This window comes from Misgurnus anguillicaudatus, chromosome 22, assembly GCF_027580225.2.
Source record: "Misgurnus anguillicaudatus chromosome 22, ASM2758022v2, whole genome shotgun sequence".
Taxonomy (NCBI): domain Eukaryota; kingdom Metazoa; phylum Chordata; class Actinopteri; order Cypriniformes; family Cobitidae; genus Misgurnus; species Misgurnus anguillicaudatus.
Window position 1 is genome coordinate 46,098,049 of NC_073358.2, and position 20,837 is coordinate 46,118,885.

General features: G+C 38.5%; 1 protein-coding gene across 2 annotated transcripts in view; it reads left to right on the forward strand.

Moving 5' to 3' along the window:
* sema4c (sema domain, immunoglobulin domain (Ig), transmembrane domain (TM) and short cytoplasmic domain, (semaphorin) 4C) overlaps positions 1 to 20,837 on the forward strand; it is an 88,332-nt gene that overhangs the window by 30,649 nt on the left and 36,846 nt on the right. For both annotated transcript variants that reach the window (XR_008642908.2, XM_055198535.2), the window contains exon 2: positions 16,561 to 16,745. Coding sequence is in view for 1 of the 2 variants with exons in the window: in XM_055198535.2 (XP_055054510.2) it covers positions 16,643 to 16,745 (103 nt within the window). In the remaining variant the exon portion in view is untranslated. The remainder of the gene's footprint in view (positions 1 to 16,560; positions 16,746 to 20,837) is intronic.

The following is a 20,837-nucleotide window of genomic DNA, read 5'->3' on the forward strand; positions in this document are numbered from 1 at the left end:
GAGAGTCATATATTTAACATGAAAGAGAAATTCAGCCTGGTATTAAAATGCATTAACTTTTGCATAATCACATAAATTTTTCAGCTCCGCACGAAATCTAGTGGGTTCCTTACTTACAGTTTTTTAAGACAGTACTGCATATAACATTTGCAGTGAAGGCAATCCCAGAATTCATTGCGATTAGCTTAAAGGGGTAGTTTATCCAAAAATTTTAATTTTGTCATAATTTTCTCATCCTCGTGTTGTTAAACCTGTATGAATTTCTTTTTTCGGATGAACACAACAGAAGATATTTTGAGAAATGATGATATAAAGCGCACAGCTGATTGTAACCATTCACTTCCATAATAGGAAAAACAAATATGATGGAATTCAGTGGATACCGTCTGGATTATCATCATTTATCAAAATATCTTCTTCATCATTTATCACAATACTTACATAATGTTTGTTTTCCTACTATGGAAGTCAATGGTTACAATCAGCTGTGTGCTTACCATCATTTATCAAAATATCTTCTTGTATTCGTCAGAAAAAAATTTATTCATACAGGTTTAGAACAACATGAGGATGAGAAAATGATGACAGAATTTTCACTTTTGGTTGAACTATCCCTTTAATAAAAAAAAGAGTCAAATATTAATTATACATAGATTTTACGCTATATCAAAAACTGTAACTATTAATAAAAGTACTTAAATTTTATAAACGTATGGGGTTTTATTTAAAGGTGCACTGTGTAACTTTTAGGAGGAAATGACAGAAATGCAAAATAATATACATAACTATTATTTTCAGTGGTGTATAAAGACTTTACAAAATGAACTGTCTTTTTATTACCTTATACGGAGCCCCAAAAGAGGACATGGAGCAAAAATTAAATAAAGTTTAGTTTCGCAAGCGCACATGAAGCTATCGAGTTTATTTTCACGTGCTCACGTGAAACTATCGCGTGCTCACGTGAAACTATCGCGTGCTCACGTGAAACTATCGCGTGCTCACCTGAAACTTTCACGTGCACAAGTTAAAGCGAAACCTTTAAGTGCGGAAGTTTCACCTGAGCACGCGAAACGTAACTTTAAAAAAAATTCTGCACATCAAGGTTTTGCGTGGGCACATGAAACTAGACTTTGGTTTTTTTTGCTCCAATGTCACCTTAGGGGCTCGGTAACCTTAGAATGATAAATAAAGTTTTTATTTTTATACAGCGTGGTTCCCCTTACATTTAAGTCGCCATTTTGCCCCACCATGTTTCTACGTAACCCTAAACGGACAAATGCGTTTCGTCACTACGTTGTCTCAGACAACGACATGTGGCAGCTACCGTAGCTTCTCTATGCGTTTTGAAAGTCAATTAAATCTTTGGTGTCTCCAGAGTACAAATGTGAAGTTCTAGCTCAAAATATGATATATATAATTTATAATATAATGTTAAAATTGCCACTTTGTAGGTGTGAGCAAAATGTGCCGTTTTCGGTGTGTCCTTTTTTATGCAAATAAGATGATCTTTGCACTAAATGGCAGTGCCGTGGTTGAATAGTGCAGATTAAAGAGTGGTATTATCCCCTTCTGACGTCACAGGGGGAGCCAAATTTCAATGACCTATTTTTTCACATGCTGTAGAGAATGGTTTACCAAAACTAAGTTACTGGGTTGATCTTTTTTTACATTTTCTTGGTTGATAGAAGCACTGGGGACCCAATTATAGCACTTAAACATGAAAAAAGTCACATTTTCCCCTTATGTCCCATTTAACTTAAAAGCAGTAAACAGCAAGCCAAAAGACTAGATTTTTTCCTGTCTTGGATAATAACCATTTCCACATCAAACTTTAATCAAACTAGTACAATTTCAAAGAAATAATTGGTTTTAGTAAACCACAACAGACATTTATGAAAAAAAATTTTTAGAACAGGTTTTACTTGACTACAAATGAAAGATCCGAAGAAAAATGTGCTAAAGTGTTCAGGAAGAAAAAGAGAGGAAGCACAAATGAGATGAAAATTACAGGTATAGAGAAGCTAGTCAAAGAGAAAAAGTGATTTATTTCAGAGATAGCTCTTTCTCTCTCTCCTGACTACCACGCAGAAATGAAACAAATAAGTCTGTGGGGTGAGAGGGGTAGAAATGAAGGGAAAGAGAGAAAGAAGGATGATTTGGGTAAAATTGGGGTAGTGGGGCGTGCGAGAGAAATCAGACAAAAATGATTGTTTTGCGAGGCAATTGTCGCGATAGAATAAGCATTCGGTTAAATTGAAGACCTCAGACTTTGCAAATTGCCGCAGATAACAGTGTCACGAAAACAAGGCGAGTCGCTTGCTTCAATTCGCATACAAAAGAGGGGCTCTCGCTCAATCAACAGAAAGAGTAAAAATAACCGGCAACAATCCTCTCTCTCCTTCTGCTTATCTCGCTTTATCTGGAAGGCTTTCATTTGGCTACAGGAAGAGAATGGATAGACATGTCGGGCTATTGGTTGCTGATCATAAATAGCTTTACGTTGTCTGAAGAAGGAGGAGACACGGGAAGAAAGACGATAAAAGGGGGATGTGGGGTTGGAAAGAAGAAAGGAAACTCTGAAGTGAAGTGGGAGAGATGAAGACAAGAAGCTAAAACTACAGAGGCACAGAAGTCATAGGGGGAGAAGATTACTGTGGCCGCATATCAATGACAGCAAAGACATGCATTTCAAACGCACGCAAGCATGCCAAGCCTAACGGAGGCGAAGATCGACTCAAAATAGATGCATTTTAAAACAGACCCCACTCTGCAGAGGAAAAACAAAACCAGCGGGGAAAAAACTAAAAAACTAATTTGTCCCAACATGAAACGCGACTACATTGCAAATCAGCATAAATGCATCCCAGCGTTCCCAGAGACAAACATGCTGGATGTTGATTAAACTCGATCCGGCCTCCTTCCGTCATTCAGATCCTTCCTGTTTACATAAGCCAAACCAACACCAGATCTTTCATTGATCTCGCTTGTCGTCTGCTTAAAATGCTCTCTCTCTCTCTTTATGTATTGAACAGTGGTATGGGTGTCGTGTAGATCGAAGGTGTCGGTTTCATATCGTACAGCATTAGCAGACAACTACTGAACATCACCGCACCATTCCCTATTAACTCTGCTAACAGGAAACACTAAAGGGGCGCAGAGGTGGATTGTGGGCCTCTTCGGCCTTTTTGTTTTACCTTCACTTCATTCTAACTAGATGAGATGGATGTCAATGAATGGAGGATACAAATAGCCTCTTCACCTCTGGCCCCAGGACCTCCGGCTGTCAGGAACTGCAGGGCAGAGAAAAGAGAGAGACAGGGATAAAGTATGCCGTGCAGGACTATTAACCCCCTGAGGGAACACAGCGGGTATCACGCACTTCCAGACTATTAGCATACAAAAGTACTGAACCTGAGTGAGACACAGCTACACACACAGACACAATAACAGAGTTAGTGTTGAATTTGAATTATGCCATCTCTGATTGGTTTGTCTATTTTCAGTATATCTGTCTGTCTGTCTGTCTGTGCATCCATTCTTACCTGCCTATCCATCCATCTTTACAACTGTCCATCCATCCATTCATATCTGCTTATCAATCCATCTGTCTGTCTGTCTGTCTGTCCATCTTTCTATCTGTCCGTTCATCCATCTCTCTGTCTGTGTGTCATGTCAATCCATTTGTCTGACCATCCATCCATTCTTATCTGCCTATGGATCCATCCCTCTAACTGTCTGTCTGTCTGCCTGTCTGTCTGTCCGTTCATGAGTCTGTCCATCCATTCTTATTTGGCTAACCATCTATCTATCCATCTATCGGTCTGTCTGTCTGTCTGTCCGTCCATGAGTCTGTCTATTCATTCTTATTTGCCTAACCATCTATCCATCCCTCTATCTGTCTATCTTTCCTTTCATCTGTACGTCTGTCCATCTATCCATTCTTATTTGCATATTCATTCATTACTACATCTGTCTACCTCTTCTTCCGTCCGTACGTCTTTCTGTCAATCCATTTTTCTAACCATCCATCCATTTTTATTTGCCTATATATCCTTCTCTATATCTTTCTGTCTGTCTCTGCTTCAATCTGTATGTCTGTCCGTTCATCCATTTTTATCTGTTTATCCATCTCTCCCTCTTTCTGTCTGTCTGTCTGTCTGTCTGTCTGTCATGAGTCTGTTCATTCATCCATTCTAATCTTTCCTCCATCCGACTATCTTATCTGTCTTGTCTTGTCTTGTCTTGTCTTGTCGTGTCTTGTCTTGTCTTGTCTTGTCTTGTCTTGTCTTGTCTTGTCTTGTCTTGTCTGTCTATCTGTTGATCTATCTCTCTGTCTTTCTGTCTGTCTGTCTGTCTGTCCGTCAATGAGTCTGTCCATTAATTCTTATTTGCCTGACCATATTTCTATCCCTCTTTCTGTCTATATTTCCTTCCATCCGTACATCTGTCCATCTATCCATTCTTATTTGCATATCCATTCATCCCTATATCTGTCTACCTCTCCTTCCATCTGTATGTCTTTCTATCCATCTATTTTTATCTGCGTATCCATCCATCTGACTGTCTGTTTGTCTATTCATCTTTCTGTCTGTCTGTCTGTCTGTCTGTCTGTCTGTCTGTCCATCTTTCTATCTGTCTGTGTGTACTGCCAATCCATTTGTCTCATCCATCCATTTTTATTTGCCTATCTATCCTTCTCTCTATCTTTCTGTCTGTCTCTGCTTCAATCTTTATGTCTGTCCGTCCATCCATTTTATCTGTCTATTCATCTGTCCCTCTTTCTGTCTTATCTATCAGTCTTTCTGTCTGTCCATGAGTCTGTCCATTCATTCATTCTTATCTTTCCTCCATCCGACTATCTATCTGTCTTGTCTGCCTATCTGTTGATCTATCTTTCTGTCTGTCAGTTCGTTCATCCATCCCTCTATCTGTTTATCTTTCCTTCCATCTGTACGTTTGTCCATCTATCCATTCTTATTTGCATATCCATTAATCCCTATATCTGTCTACCTCTTCTTCAGTCCGTACGTCTTTCTGTCAATCCATTTGTCTAACCATCCATCCATTTTTATTTGCCTATATATCCTTCTATATATCTTTCTGTCTGTCTCTGCCTCAATCTGTATGTCTGTCCGTTCATCCATTTTTATCTGTTTATCCATCTGTCCCTCTTTCTGTCTGTCTGTCTGTCTGTCATGAGTCTGTTCATTCATCCATTCTAATCTTTCCTCCATCCGACTATCTTATCTGTCTTGTCTGTCTATCTATCTGTTGGTTGATCTATCTGTCTGTCCGTCCATGAGTCTGTCCATTCATTCTTATTTGCCTGACCATATTTCTATCCCTCTATCTGTCTATCCTTCCTTCCATCCGTACGTCTGTCCATCTATCCATTCTTATTTGCATATCCATTCATCCCTATATCTGTCTACTTCTCCTTCCATCTGTATGTCTTTCTCTCCATCCATTTTTATCTGCATATCCATCCCTCTGACTGTCTGTTTGTCTATTCATCTGTCCATCTTTCTATTTGTCTGTGTGTCGTGTCAATCCATTTGTCTAACCTTTCATCCATTCTTATCTTCCTATCTCTTTATCTATCTGTTTGTCTGTCTGTCTGTCCATGATTCTGTCCGTTCATCCATTCTTATCTTTCCTCCATCCTCTATTTATCTTTCTTGTCTATGTGTTGGTCAATCGGTCTGTCTGTCCATGAGTCTGTACATCCATCCCTCTATCTGTCTGTCTGTCCATTTATCAGTCTATCCACCCGTCTGTCTGTACATCCATGGATACATTTTTATCTGCCTATCGATCTGTCTGTCTGTCCGTCCATTAGTCTGTCCATCTTATCTGCCTTTCCATCCCCTATCTATCTGTCTGTTTGTCTATGAGTCTGTCTGTCCATTCATCCATTCTTATATGCCTATCCATCTCTCTGTCTGTCTGACTGCCCGTCTATCTATCCATCTGTCTGTGTGTCCATCCATTCATACATCTGACCATTCATCCATTCTTATCTGCCTATCCATCCCTTTGTCGGTCTGTCTGTCTGTCTGACTGCTCATTTGTCTGTCTGTCTGTTTGTCTGTCTGTCTATCTTTCTGTCCTTCTAAACATCCATCTGTCCATATATCCATCCCTCTGTCTGTCTGTCTGTCTGTGTGTCCATCCATTCATCCATCTGACCATTCATCCATTTTTATCTGCCTATCCATCCCTTTGTCTGTCTGTCTTTCTGTCTGTCTGTCTGTCTGTCTGTCTGTGTGTTCGTCCATTCATCCATCTGACCATTCATCCATTCTTCTCTGCCTATTTATCCATCCCTTTGTCTGTCTGTCTGTCTATCTGTCTGTCCTTCTAAACATCCGTTTGTCCATCCATCCATTCTTATCTACCTATCCATCCATCCCTCTGTCTGTCTGTGTTTTTGTCCTTCTGTCTATTTATCCATCCATCAATATATTTGATTAATCTCTCGCTTCCCAAAATAATGTTATTGAACACACTATGCTTTTGAGGTAGTACTTGAAAAGGTTAAATAATTATACAAAAAATGACAAATTAACAGAACAGTAGCATTTAGCCTTTGTATTCCTTAATGCAGTAATCATTGCTTTAGCTTTTCATCGAATCATTTGAGTAAACAAAAATAGAAGCAGTGGTTGTTTTCGGTTATTCACAGTAACATTGGTGCTTAATTAATATTAGCAACATAATAGACAGTGGGAGGTCTGTGTTTACCGCACGGCCTTATTCATCTGTTAATTTGATTGATTTTATCTATCTGTCACATTTTGTGGGTTTGTATGATCACAGATACAGCGGTGTAGGATCTGTGCATGTCGATGTGTGTATAGAAATGTCTTGTAGCCGTCTCCCTGTAAAATATCACAGGCACAGCAAAATACAAACTATTCATCCTAGGCTCTGAGCCAGCTCCTCGAACATGCTACAGCTCTCTGCTAAAATGATTATGTGCTCCACCAGTCATTGGTAAAATCGTAAAAGCAAAACACGGCCGTAATCGTTATTGCATAATGTTAAATCCGATCCTTTCGCATATAGCTATTTACCGTGCTGATCTTTGTTGTCTTGAAAAGAATTGCAACGGCCAACACATCTCTCCTAAAAGCCTCTATGGGACCATATGCACAGAATGTGGTTACTGTCGCTTTGTCTGCTAATTGCTGTGTTGCTGTTGACATACTGCCGCATGAAATCAAACTAGCCGTCGCGCGGATGCACACACGTGAAACCGGCCGGGTTACAAAGGGAACGGGGTTGTTTTTAATCAGGCTGATTGAATTGGGAACGCATGCAGCATTAATGATGGGTCAAAGAGGGTATCCCAGCATCCTCGGCTCCTGGGGGCATAGGGCAGAGAAGGGCAACACGTGACTGTCGCCGATTTCCAACTCACGTACTTACCCGCACTCACTCTTCAGCTTCTACTTAAAACTGATCATTAAAACAGGAACAAGGTCAGAGATGGAGAGCATTCAAAAAGATCAAGGGTTGACAGAGCGAGGAGAAAAATGAGAGATTTTGAATACATGCTTTTGATTAGTCAGTCTCTCGTATCATTTTGTAGTTTTTTATGCTTACAAAATGTCACCACTAACCAACGTTTCATATGCATTTATTTACTTATTAGGTAATGAGACAAAAATCTACACTCAGGGGAGCATGACATCAAAATTAACCCTTTCAAATTTATACTAATCCCCCTGTTGGGGTTTAAAGTAGAAAATGAATAGTTTTGTTCCAAAACGCGATAAACGCTATTTAAAAATAATGAATTTCCGCCAAAATCAGAATTGTGTGAGGTCAGTATTTAAAAGTAAATTCTTAATTTTACGCAAAATACAATATCAGCTTTGTTATTCTGTCATCTTTTCTCCCTTTTTCCCAAAACGCAATAAACGCCAGTCCTCCTTTTCTGCAGAATCCGCTCAAACAATCACAGCGCACCATTTCACGCATTATAAACAACAATTTGGATCATCCAGTTACAGATTGGATAATGTTTTCGATCAGAAAAACAGGTGCTACTGTCGCTTTAAAGGTGCAGTGTGTAATTTTTAGAAGGATCTCTTGACAGAAATGCAAAATAATATACTATATGATCAGGGGTGTATAAATACCTTTTTATAATGAACTGTTATGTTTTTATTACCTTGGAATGAGACGTTTTTATCTACATACACAGAGGGTCCCCTTACGTGGAAGTTGACATTTTGTGCCGCCATGTTTCTACAGAAGCCCTTAACGGACAATTTTGTCTCCGTCAATTACATGTTTTTTCAGTGGCGGGTACCATAGCTTCTCTATGCGTTTTAAAACGAGTGAAAGTGAAAGTAAAACTCGAGCGCGCGCTCAAACGCAATTTAAATACCCAATGCCTGAATTTCATACACCACAGTTACCCATCTAAATCTGTGAGAGAATGCATAAGCATTTAAATATATTTTTTCCTCCCTATAAGTCAAGATAGCCCTAAGGGCAGGGCGGGGATGCATTTTGATAGCCCGACTGCAAAGCACAATAGCCCCGGGACGTCGGGCTAGCGATTTTGCGAGCCCTGCTACATTAATTTTCTAACGTTATGCTCGTACCGTATGTCAAAAAATTGCCATTTCAAAAGCGACATGTGAGATAAAGTTGATACCTAAATGAAATGTAACTGAACTGCTATTAAATGTGCTATTAAGTTATAAAAGGGCAACTCGTGAGCCATAACGTTTTCCTCTGGGCTAATGTTGTGATAATGCCAGACTGACTCTACGTGATCCTTTATATAGTATAATAAAACTAAAAGGTGAGATCTTGATAATTCTAACTAAAGTAACTAAAGAAAGACATGACCTCTCCTGTTTCTCTTTCTGTCCTTGGTTTGGCCATAAAGTGCTTTGAACTTGAATTGCAGATGTTTTCCCCAGACTCGCCGAATGTTGTGATGGGAGATGATAGAGGTTTACCCGGGGAACAGGAAGTGGGATGTGTCTGTAACCACCTACAGGCCTGCAGCTGATCAAACTCCTTTTGATTATCAGACTTTCATCTCATCTCATTCAGTAATGAAACAGCTCACGGCCTGTCGTTGTCCGACAACAGACACGCACACACGGAGAGAGAGAGAGAGAGAGAGAGTGAGCTCACACGAGCTGTCTCTGCCTCCCACTCTTTCACACAATCTCACTTTCAACATCATCACTCACACTTACAGCACGCATACAGTTTGACCAAAAACAACTTTCACACTTTCTTCCACCAAAAAACACTCACCAGATAACACATGCATGCCAACTTCAGGCGCTGCTGTCACAAACAAAAATGACCAGTCAGTTTTAAAGGAATAGTTCACCTAAATATCAAGATTTATTTATGATTTACTCCCATGCCATCCTAGACGTATATTACTTTCTACACAAACAAATCATTTTCAAATAAAATGGTGTCATGTTATCTATTTTATTGGTTCTCGGGTTTCATATGATTGTTTTGTCTTATCATACAAGATTGCTACATAATCTCAGAATATTAATAGTTGTTTTTTTCTCACAAATTTATTGTTTCACATTAGGATAAATATGAAGAGTTTGGTTCCAAAATGCAATAAATCCATTTTGACTAATTTGGGTAAAGACGTGTTTTCTATACCTAGAAAGTGACAAGATAAAAACCACTATTTTCTGTTACAAACTTTCACATAGCATCTTTAGGTTATGATAACATTAAAAATTTAAATCCATAATTTGATTTTCAAAGATTTATTATAAAAACTGATTATTTTTTTCCACAAAATGCAATAAATCCATGGCAAGTATTTTTTCAAAATGCTATAAATCTATGGAATCAATATATAAATGTGCATTCATCTTTGGCATGTTATATTCATTTAGTTGACTAGATAAAAAATCAAAACATTTATGGCATTAATCAAAACACTTACTTTGTCATATTAAGAACACTGTCATTGCTGCTGTCATCCTTGGGACGTCATCGTTGAACTTTTTTGACAGCGATCTGCTCGATTTTCGTTGACTTTGCGTAAATAATGAAAAGTTTTTTATAAGATCCTCTGGGGTCAATGTGTTAGCATGACAGAAGCTTGATGCTGTCCTGTGAGAACAAGCAACAGCCGGCATTTTTTGTCACCCGAGTGGCTTACGTTTCTTCCCCGCCACAGAAAACCATCACAGGTTTATCAATGCCATCAAAAGTATTATTTTGTTTTTGTTTGTTTTTTGATCATGGAATACTAAGTAGATGAGGAAAACTAGGATTCTGTGTGTATTCAACGCGCCGCCATTGTTGTTTACAATGCGTGGAATGGTGTGCTGATTGGTTGCAGAAAAGGAGGACTGGCGTTTATTGCATTTTGGGATAACACGGTGGATATTGCATTTTGCGTAAAATTAAGAATTTACTTTTTAATACTGACCTGATACAATACTGATTTTGGTGGCAACTAATTCATTTATTGCGTTTTTTGAAACCAAACTCTTCATATGTTGATTAATAAAGCAATAAGCCCCAAGAAGCAGTGGGTTACCAGTGCATTTTATAACGGCTAAGGGGCGTTGTTAGGCACGACGCGAAGCCGTTATAAAATGCACTGGTAACCCACTGCTTCGCGGGGCTTATTGCGTTTATAAAACGGTTGCTTCAAATTATGTATAGCAGGATTTCATATAATAAAACACAGCAAATAAGTTGTAATTATATTAGTACAGATATTACTCTTCCGCCAAACAAAGTAGTTCCTCAGACTCAAGTGTGTCTGCAACAGAGCGGTTCCCAAGCAAAACAGACGGAGCAAAGACACAATGAAAATATGATTCATTAAGACTGTGGTGTTTATTTTCATAAATCAACATTCATCTAATTTATACATTAACATTTATACCGTGCAACTGTTGACGTGTGGATCAAATATGCTTGGAAGCATGCTTAACACTTTCCCTGCCAGCGTTTTTAAAAGAGTTGCCACCCAGCTTTAGTTAAACATTAATGCCTTCCAGAAAAATGTTCTTCTTTAGATATATAAACATACAATATATCAAATGAAAGAACAGACCCTCTGCTTTCAAACAACAAAATAAAAACGTTTCACCCTACCTTCAATTGTTCTTTTATCCTCTCAAATTTTGAGCCAAATGTTGTGATAATTCCATTTCTGTGAATGACTTTTGTTAGAGATCCGATTCAGATCGCTGATCAAAAAATACACTTGAGTTTTAAAGTGTTGAGTGAAAGCATCAGTGTTTATGTTGTGTAAGATCGCCACCACTGATCAGTGATCGCCACCCAGTGGATAATATACGGTACAACTACTCCTCACGGAAGCATTAACAAGAAAACTCAACAATATTTATTGACACTTATCTGGATATCGCCATTAATTGTTCAATTGTTGAGGATTATAATTAATACAATATAATATAATTAGCCCACCCAATAAATCAAAATTGACAACAAAATCCGACATTTTGACAGTTATTTTCTACAGTACACAACAACAGTGGCGCAGTGATACAAGCTATGTAATACGGTTTGAGCCGTGGGTTTACCGGTGAGTTTTATCACAGCTGAGAACGCGTTTCAACCAATCAGAATGAAGAACCAGAACTGGCCGTTTTATAATTGCAATTTTAGCACGTGATTATAGAGATAGGTAAATTGGTTTAAATCGATATCAGCCCCCAAATATCATATTGTTGCATCCCTATTGGTTTGTTGGAACTGGAAGGCGGTTTTCCCATCGTCAGAGCGGCCATATTGAGCATTGGATTGTATTGATAGTAATAGGAGTGCTCGTTATATCCAATATCCAAAAAGTAATAGTTCACCCAAATGTGACCCTAGACCACAAAACCAGTGATAAGTATACATTTTTGAGATTAAAGCAACACTAAGGCTAAATTATTTACGACAGTGGTAATGGGCAATTCTGCTTCCAACCCGTAGGGGGAGCAAAGAGCAATTCTATTGCTTTAATAGAAAAAATATCTAATAAATCTGAATGCTGAATAAATAAACTTCCCATGGAGTTATGGTTGCGTGACTTTCCTAAAGGGACTTGGTATAAACGTCAAAGCTGAAATCCCAAAACTGTCTCTGGGACAAAATCCTGAGACTATTTGTGAAAGTATCTAAGCCAAAGATGCTTTCTGAAAGCCAAAGACCTTTTTTTAAAATATGACACTCTTTCCAAAAGCCTGAGATTCCTTTTGAAGACCTCATACCAGTGCAACCAGCAGGGTTTAGGGCAGAACTGAGACCTTGAGATGGTTTGTGGCGTCTCTTACCGCAGGCCAGTTGGTGAGGTACCTACTGCCCCACTTCTGTGGCTATAAAAGATCCCTGCCTGCTGCTCTAGGGGTTGAAAGCACGCTGCCATGTTTTGACTAGAGCCATCTGATCTTACACAAAAATAAACAGATCGTATGCCAAATGCAGTATTGGTTAGCAGTATGCACATCGCATATGACTTTCAGAGAGTTCGGCTTGGTGCAAATGTTTTCTCAGTATGCTGAGCTGTTAAGTGGTCGCTTTCTGGAATTGTCGTCACGGTACAGAGATAGCGGCAGCCGGCAGGATGTTGGGAAATTTCCTTCCTGTGACTCCACTGACATGCGATGGGATTTTGTTTAATTTTAATTAAAAGAGAAATCAAGAAAAAAGTGTGATTTTGGAAAGATATGTTTAGATGTGTTAAGGGGTGGAGACGTCCATCTTTTGTATCTTCACGCATTAACTTTACAGCCCGCGTTCAGCTGTCATGAACTCTCCATTGCCTTGACATTTGCTGTCTCCGGAGGGTCAACAGACCGTAGTTTACATGAGGAACACAGGGTTTAGACATTAGCCCCAGAGAAGACCTTATTATTGACAGGAAAACGAGAGGAAGTGTATGCGAGTGAGCAACAGATTGAAAGGACATGGGAAACGCTCTAGACTCACAAAGTCGGTCATCACTCAACCTTTGACCTTTTTCCGGACATCCATGAAACACACAGGAAAACACAGTCGTGTGTTTTCTTATGGGAGGAGTTCATTTCGAACACTCACTTATACGTCCATTTTTTTACACAGTTCGCTTTCTTTGGCAAATAAAGATAATTATTTCTTGATTGCACAATGAGCAATTTACGTGTTAACATTGTGTTAACTAAAAATATACAATATAGTTTATCAGCATTTATTCATCTTAGTTCACGGGTTATCATTAAAATGTAATCGTTAGGGAATAAGATATAGACGGTTTCATCGGACACACGTGCGCTGGTGCGATATACGTCTGGATCCGAACTTTATTTCTAAACTGATCTGCCTCATCGAAAATAACAAATGTTTTGGTTTCCTATGTAATCTATGTGTTGTTGTTTTTTTGCTTATTATATAAACAAACTACGTTTAAAGTACGTTTAAACTACGTTGTTATTTATTTTTAGCGGAGTTTACCGGAAGTTACGTGCTGACCACGACAGCCGCTTGTTTATGTTGTTACTGCTGAAACTGTCTATAGGGAAAGCATATTTTTGCATGCTATCCAAGGGGAGGGCTTCGAGCTCAGAACCCAGAGTTCCCCCCCCCCCCCCCCTTAACTGGGATAGATATACTTGCTGAGGATGGGGTGAAGGAGGGATGCTGCAAAAACTGTCACGGGACGGCTATTTATAAACATCTCTTCCCGCTGATTGGTTCCCATCATATGGCAAAAAATATATATTTTTACATATATAAAAAATGGCCAACAAATATATTTTGGAATATGTTTACATACATATATTTCATGTAATATATTATAAAATAAATTGAAATATATTTTAAGAAATAAATAAATAAATATATTTAACCCTCCAAATATTTTAATCCAGGGGATATATATTTACGATGCTTTGAAAGAAAAACTTTATTTTTGTTACAAACCTGTAAACATAACAGTTTATAAAAGGTCAAAAATAAATTTCAACTTCAAAAATATGCTTATACAATGAACTTGTATTTAGCATATATTTAAAATATTTTTTGTTAATAATACATTTTTGCATTAAGGAATGTAAAATTGAAGGCATTTTGTAAAAATCACAATAAATGCTGGCGGGCAACTTTTAAAAAAAAGGCTGGCATGGAATGAGTTAATATCAGACTTTACACGGACTTTAACAGTTAGAACTTTTTATTTTATAAATGCATTAGTAAATGCTAAAAATTCTCATGTATTAAGATAGCTCATCAGGGTTTTCTACAGAAAATTTGTTAGTTAAGGTGGTTTGGGTCCTGGGGCGTGGCAATCAAAGGGCGTACGTGTCATGATGAAATATTTTTATTAAAAACACTCAAATAAAACTTAATTTTGAAGAAACTATGACAGAAAAGGAACACATACTAGATTATCAATGAATTAAATGTTTTTAGCTCTAACGGGAATAGCTGCATGATGAAGTGAAACTAAAGGGTTAATGAACACAAACTAAAGCAGATATTGTAGAACGTCTGGCAAATGATGATAGATAACACAAAAATTGTAAAAACTGATTATTTTCCACTATTAATTTTATTATCTTAAAGGAGTGTAACTACTGTGGCATGTAAATAATCCACATAAATAACGTGAGCAAGAGCGCTCAACAATTATATCGAATCAACAGGCATGTGCAACCTAGCTAGCAGGTTCCTCAAACAACAAAATCACATGCTAACTTACTTTAGAACTATTGACTAATACAAGGCTTTAATAAACCCAAAACATAAGTCCACTTACAGTTTTTACGGACACGTGTTTTAACAACTGGCTATCCTACAGAAATGACGGACCACGTCTTTCTTCTCTCATTTCGGCCATGTGGCGTGCGTACACACTCGCGGCGTGAAATGCGTCCGCGCTATTCCAAGATGTTTTATCAACTGGCTAGTTATACTCCAGACATTGACGACTTAGTTAAGGCGGTAGGGTTTTCCAGCTTAGGCGGGCCGCCCGAACTGCAAAGTCCTGCGGGAAACCCTGCTCATGTTAGCTAATGCATTAACTAATGTTAACAAATGCCTCCTTATTGTAAAGTGTTCCCAAAATCTGATGTATGAATGTATACTTGCATGACCTCCAGTTTGTCTAAATAACAAAACTGTAAAAGCAATTCTTTTGATTGAATTGTAAAACGATCTGCTGATATCAATGTACAGGCTAGCTGAGCCTCACACATGATAAGTGAGTTTTATTCAGGGCTCTTGGTGACTTCAGGGTTGTTTTCCAGAGACTGAGCACGGGGTCTTTGAGTTCCCTTCTGCTCTGTTGCTGTTGGAGCTCTGCTCATAATCCCTCCGCAGTTCATGCGTGGACATATGAACCCTTCATAGCTAACAGCCAGAGCTCTCACAGTGACGGCTTTTTGGAGATAAAGGGAAGATTACAGTTATGGCTGCAATAACAAGATTATACGCAATAATAACAATAACGCACGTGCATAAACCAGATGGAAAGCAACATAAAGGGAGTGTGTTCATTATGTGCATTTCGCTAAAATATTGTTTTAATAAAAGCATTTTTATTGCTATATAGTACATTGCATTAGAAACTAATATGATTTCATATAAAAAAATATATTTTTAAATAAGCTTAATCACTTAATTGAACCAATAAATCTGGATTCTCAAGTCTTGTCCACTTGTCACAGCTGAGATAAAAGCAGCGCCACATCGATCCAATAAAAAACTGGCATGCGAGTCATCGAATTGCCATACTGCAGCCCCACTATTACGGACAAGTCATTTGGAGCAAATCGCCACAATCTCTCACGTCTGTTATCTGGCGCTTTTCTGTCTCTTTTTTCATGCTAATGAAAAAAGAAAAACAGAAATCAATGGCGGTGAGATTGCTCCCCATCTCCATTCAGTGATGGTAAGAGGTCGCCCCTCCAAACTTGCTTATCACCCCTAACATTTAAATTCGCACAACCTTTCGTGCTGAATGATAAAACGCAGCAGTGCCCAGAACGGTTTTATATTGTTATCTGCGGCGCTAAATAGCATTTGACATTTGACGCACATTTAAAAGTCAATGGGTTTGCTCTCAAATCAGCAAATACTATCAAGGCCCTAATTTCCCTTTTTTAATGGAAAGAAACAGGTGTGACTGAATGATTAGAGTAAATGTGTAAAAATGGCTAATGCTGAACATTTCCTTTGAAGCCTCATTTCAGGCATCATCACAATGTATCCTCGCAAACGCAACGTCCAATTATAATTACGAACGCATTTCTCATTGTCCTCGCCTGTCAGAAACAAGCCTTTCTCCATATGTGACATGTTTCTCATAACTGGCCGCGAGTTAGTTGATGCTGCCGCGTTTTGACAAGCATGCACGCTTAAGCTGGTGGTCTGCCAAAACGCATTACTTTTTAAAAACAGTGTACAGTCTGTCATTAAATTGTCGCCACCGTGTTTGTCTCTCCAGATCCGCTGGGATCGTGACGGAGAGGCTCTGGGGAGGTGCAGCCCATCTCGTAATCACTTTTGTTTATGTTTTGTTGTCTTCTTTATCTCTCTCGACAGGAGCCGAGTACATCTGGATCCTACGCACCTCGTCGACCAATCAGGATTCAACTGTGGTGTGAAATAAAAGAGGAGCGGAGAAATGGGCTGCGCCAAAGTCTTTCTCGTGATGTTCATGATCGGGTTTGAAAAGGGGATTTGCGTCAACTGGAACCCCCTCCCACGCAAGACGGTTAAATATAATGGTGAGTATCTAATGACCGTATTGAAATGTGACTTGTTCCTCCCAACGGTGATTGCAGAGCACATGAGCCCACTGTTTGTGTCCCTATTCCCACACTCTTTTTTCCTTTATTTCTCAGTCTCATTCTTCTTTTCTTCTCTCCGTCCCTCCCTTCATTCTCCATGCAGATTTAGGGATAAGAGGTGCGATTCCAGCTTTGAATTCACAGAGATATCACATTACTGCAGGGTTTTAGAAAAGTGTTATAGAAAAGTGCTTGCATCTCCATTCATTTACACTTGCTCCATTTGTTCCTGCCCTCCCTTTCTCACACTGTTTGCATTTCGCCGCTCTTCTTCTGGTTTCCTGTTTTAAACCAAATCGCTGATGATGATCAACCAAGTGGTTAAAGTAAACATTTACCAGTAGGCATAATTTTATATGTACACACACATTAACTGATAATATCCCCAGGAGTACAGTGAGTTGGGGTTGGAAACACACAGCTGTAAAAATCAAACAAAAGCTTTATGAAAACATTGGAAAATCAGAGTTTTGTGGCTTTTAGTCCATGCGTGTTAGCATTGAGAAACAAAATGTACTTTGAGCGGATACGCATCTTTAAAATGTACAAAATTACAATACTAAGAAAATAGTACCCCCCCATTTGGCCTTTATTTCATAGACAGTGCATAAGAGAAGTACAGGGTGGAGAGAGGGGTTCAGGATTGGCAAACCGAACTTGGGTTGCCAAAGGGTGTGTCTGGACCATACAGGGTTCCCGCGGGTCCTTGAAATCCTTAAAAGTTTGTGAATCTGGGAGGGATATTCAAGGCCCTGGGAAGTTTTTGAAAATATACATACATAGGATACAGGTCATTGAAAGTGCTTGAAACTATTTATGCAAGAAGTTTTCTGGGAAAAAAATCCATATTATTCCCTGTATAGTGTAGGATAATATCATAAAAGACTTTTTAAGCACACATGCTAAACTGTTCGCTTTATATGCTTATATCTTCTGTATGCGAATGTTGATTCATACAAAAATGCTTTTTTGCGTAGTTGTGTTTGACACATGAAAACTTCTCGGGTTACATATGTAACTGTTTTTCCCTGAGAAGGGAACGAGACGCTGCGTCTCCCTTGCCGTACTTCCTGCATCCCTGTAACGCCATATTTGGCAATATTTCAGTTAGCGATATACTTGGGTGATTCTCACGAAAACTTGGTTTTAAAAATGTCAAGCATGAAAATGTAAAAATTGCTTAAATTTACTTTTTTCCCACCATACATTGAAAAACAAAGTCTGGAGTAAATGGGAACATTAATTTAAAAACTTTTACTTGTCATTTAACACTTTTTGTAACATAATTTTAAAAATTAGTCCTAAAAAATCTCATTACCGCAACAGTCAGAAAACATCAACACTGACATATTTTCAAAATGACATGACAAACCTGAAAGAGCATAATTTGTAGATTCTGCACATGCATTTAAAAGTATTATGCTTCTATTAATTAAATTAACATTTAATAAGCATCTGTTGCGGTAATGATAATCAAAATGTCGTGTAAGCATTTTTGACAAGACAATATTTCAAATTAACTGTAAAAAAAATGATCTTACCTGGTAGCCGTCTTGAAGTAACTGGTCCATGTGCTTGGTCACTCAAAATCAAACTTTATTAAAATTTTGTATGTGTGCTTAAACTGTTCTCAAAAAGTGTTGCGGAGGATGAGAACATCAGGCATGGACACATCATTTTCCTAATTTTTCTTCATTATTATTATACATGAATATTCAGTAAATATTTTTTCTGTCATCTAAAGTAGTCTAGCAAAACATCCATTTATTTTTTTTCTTAATATTTTTGTGTTAATTTGATTAAATTACAACATAACGCATGTTCAAACACAGCCAGACACATTGCGGTAATGAGAATTTCAGCAGAAAATGAGATAAAATTTACAATTATAAATTCTTATGTTGAAATCACACATTGTGCAAGGTAGAACACAGTATTGTGTTAATTCTGATGCTTTTTAATGTTACTATATTACACATTTTAAAGCTAAAATCATTATGGCCGTGGTGTTTCAATGGTTTCGTGAGAATCACCCACTTCCTGGCTCCTGTGTCACCCTGTCTTTGTCATTAAGCCTCACCATTGGTTGAATTTGATATCAGGGGCGCAAACTTGTCACCTTTCGGCGAAATTTGCCGTTTTTTGATACGAAATAGGTCATTCTTGTGATTCGTCTAGATCCGATGAGTTTTTGAAAATGAGGGGTGAGGGGGGTCTGCGACATGGTAGCAGTAAATGAAATTATGAAAATCATGTCCAGCTATTGTGGTAACGATGTCAAATTACTAGACAGTTTGGCGGGTTATGTTTTACAATTTATAGCCACCTCATTTGCTGCCGAAGTTTAAGCAGTCTGCAGATTGAGTGCACATACTTAACTCGTAGTATTTTCTCATTTGAGGTTACGCGCCCACGTCACGTTGCTGTGCGCGTGGTCATAAAGCTTAACATTTGTTCACGCACCGCAGTTTTAAGTTAAGTGATTTTAAGCCGTTGACAACAGTGCTATATGCACTATATACCTGTTTCTGTTTAAGAGGAGCGTGCAAGCCGCGTATCCGCTTATATAAGAGCGCTTGTGTCTTGTCACCTTTTTCACCCCTGATGAGTTTGCACCCCTGGATATACACATTCAGACGCACTTACCCCTGGAGGCGTCCCCAAAGTGTCGCCACAGTAACGCTGCGCAAATTCCTTTGAAAGGGAACTGTAATAATGTATCTTAAAAGGTAACACTATGTAACTTTGCTCTCACTTGAAATTTTATCCCCACATTTAGTCCTTGAATTTGAGGGTATTGGACCTGGAAAGTCCTTGAAAGGTCCTTGAAGTTAACTAAGGTGTGGGAACCCTGACCATATGTCGGAGCACTGGGAACTACATCATTAGATCCGACCAAGTAGCAAATCATTTTCTTTTCCAACAAAACAGACATTTGATGCAGTTTTACTTACCGCCTGCGACTCATGGCCCAGGTTGGGATTGGCCAATTTCAACGAAATCTAGCATTAGACAAACACACTCGCACAACTCTGCTGCTTCCCCGGATAAACAAACTATATCCATTGTTCCCATGAGGCTGGCTTACTTGGAAAGCTGAACAAGCTTTCTTCTCCGTACATCCAAAAACACACATTTTCTTTCGTGCCCTTGTTGAGTCTTGATATAAAACAAAGCTGTCAAGGGAAGTGATGCCTGTGAATTTTACTCGAAGAAACAATGCTAATGAGCGTCCTCGTTCTCGCTTTCACTCTGATTGACATGTGGGCGTGCTTTTACAGGGGAAGTGCCCATAAAAGGAATAAAGGGTCAATGATAGATAACGGGTACCCATGTTTGAAAAAAACTTTCCGAAACTTGTAGTAGGTGTGAATTTGTCCCAGAAATAGTCCATCACAAGCTCAACTGGGTTTTTTTGACACTTTGCATTTGTTTAGCATGAGGATTACAACTCTTTAAAGATTCAATTTGTTTAATCCGCGCCACTAGAGGGCACCAGATCAAATCAATACTAATGACGTAGATTAATGGTGCTCTGAAGCAGCGTGGACTGATGGGATTTGTTGTCTTTAACTCAAACGCTGATGCCCATCGATCAGACAGGAACGAGAAATCATGTTACACATGAGGTAAAGTAATCAAGTTTTGTAATTTTTTTGTTTTTGATGACATCGGTTTTTTTTCATTATGTAAGGTTCAAAACGCAATTGTTAGTCATAGATGTTACAGTATAAGTTCAATACGATGGTTTGTTAACACAGCACAGAATTAAGTGTTCAGATGAACAAACTTACCATAAAAAAACGAGTGGCCCGACAGACGCTGTTTCTTCCGCATTTGTCCACGACACTGTTGTCATGTGGTTTTTACGTCAGTAAAGGCGGTAACAAAGAGTAACGTAGATATTAACGTCATTTACAGGCGACTGCACTGCCCCGTGTCACTGTTTAGGGCAGCAATTTTCTCATAATTTACAAGTAGTTGAAAACATTATAGATACTGTTAATAATCAGCTAGACAAAATATATA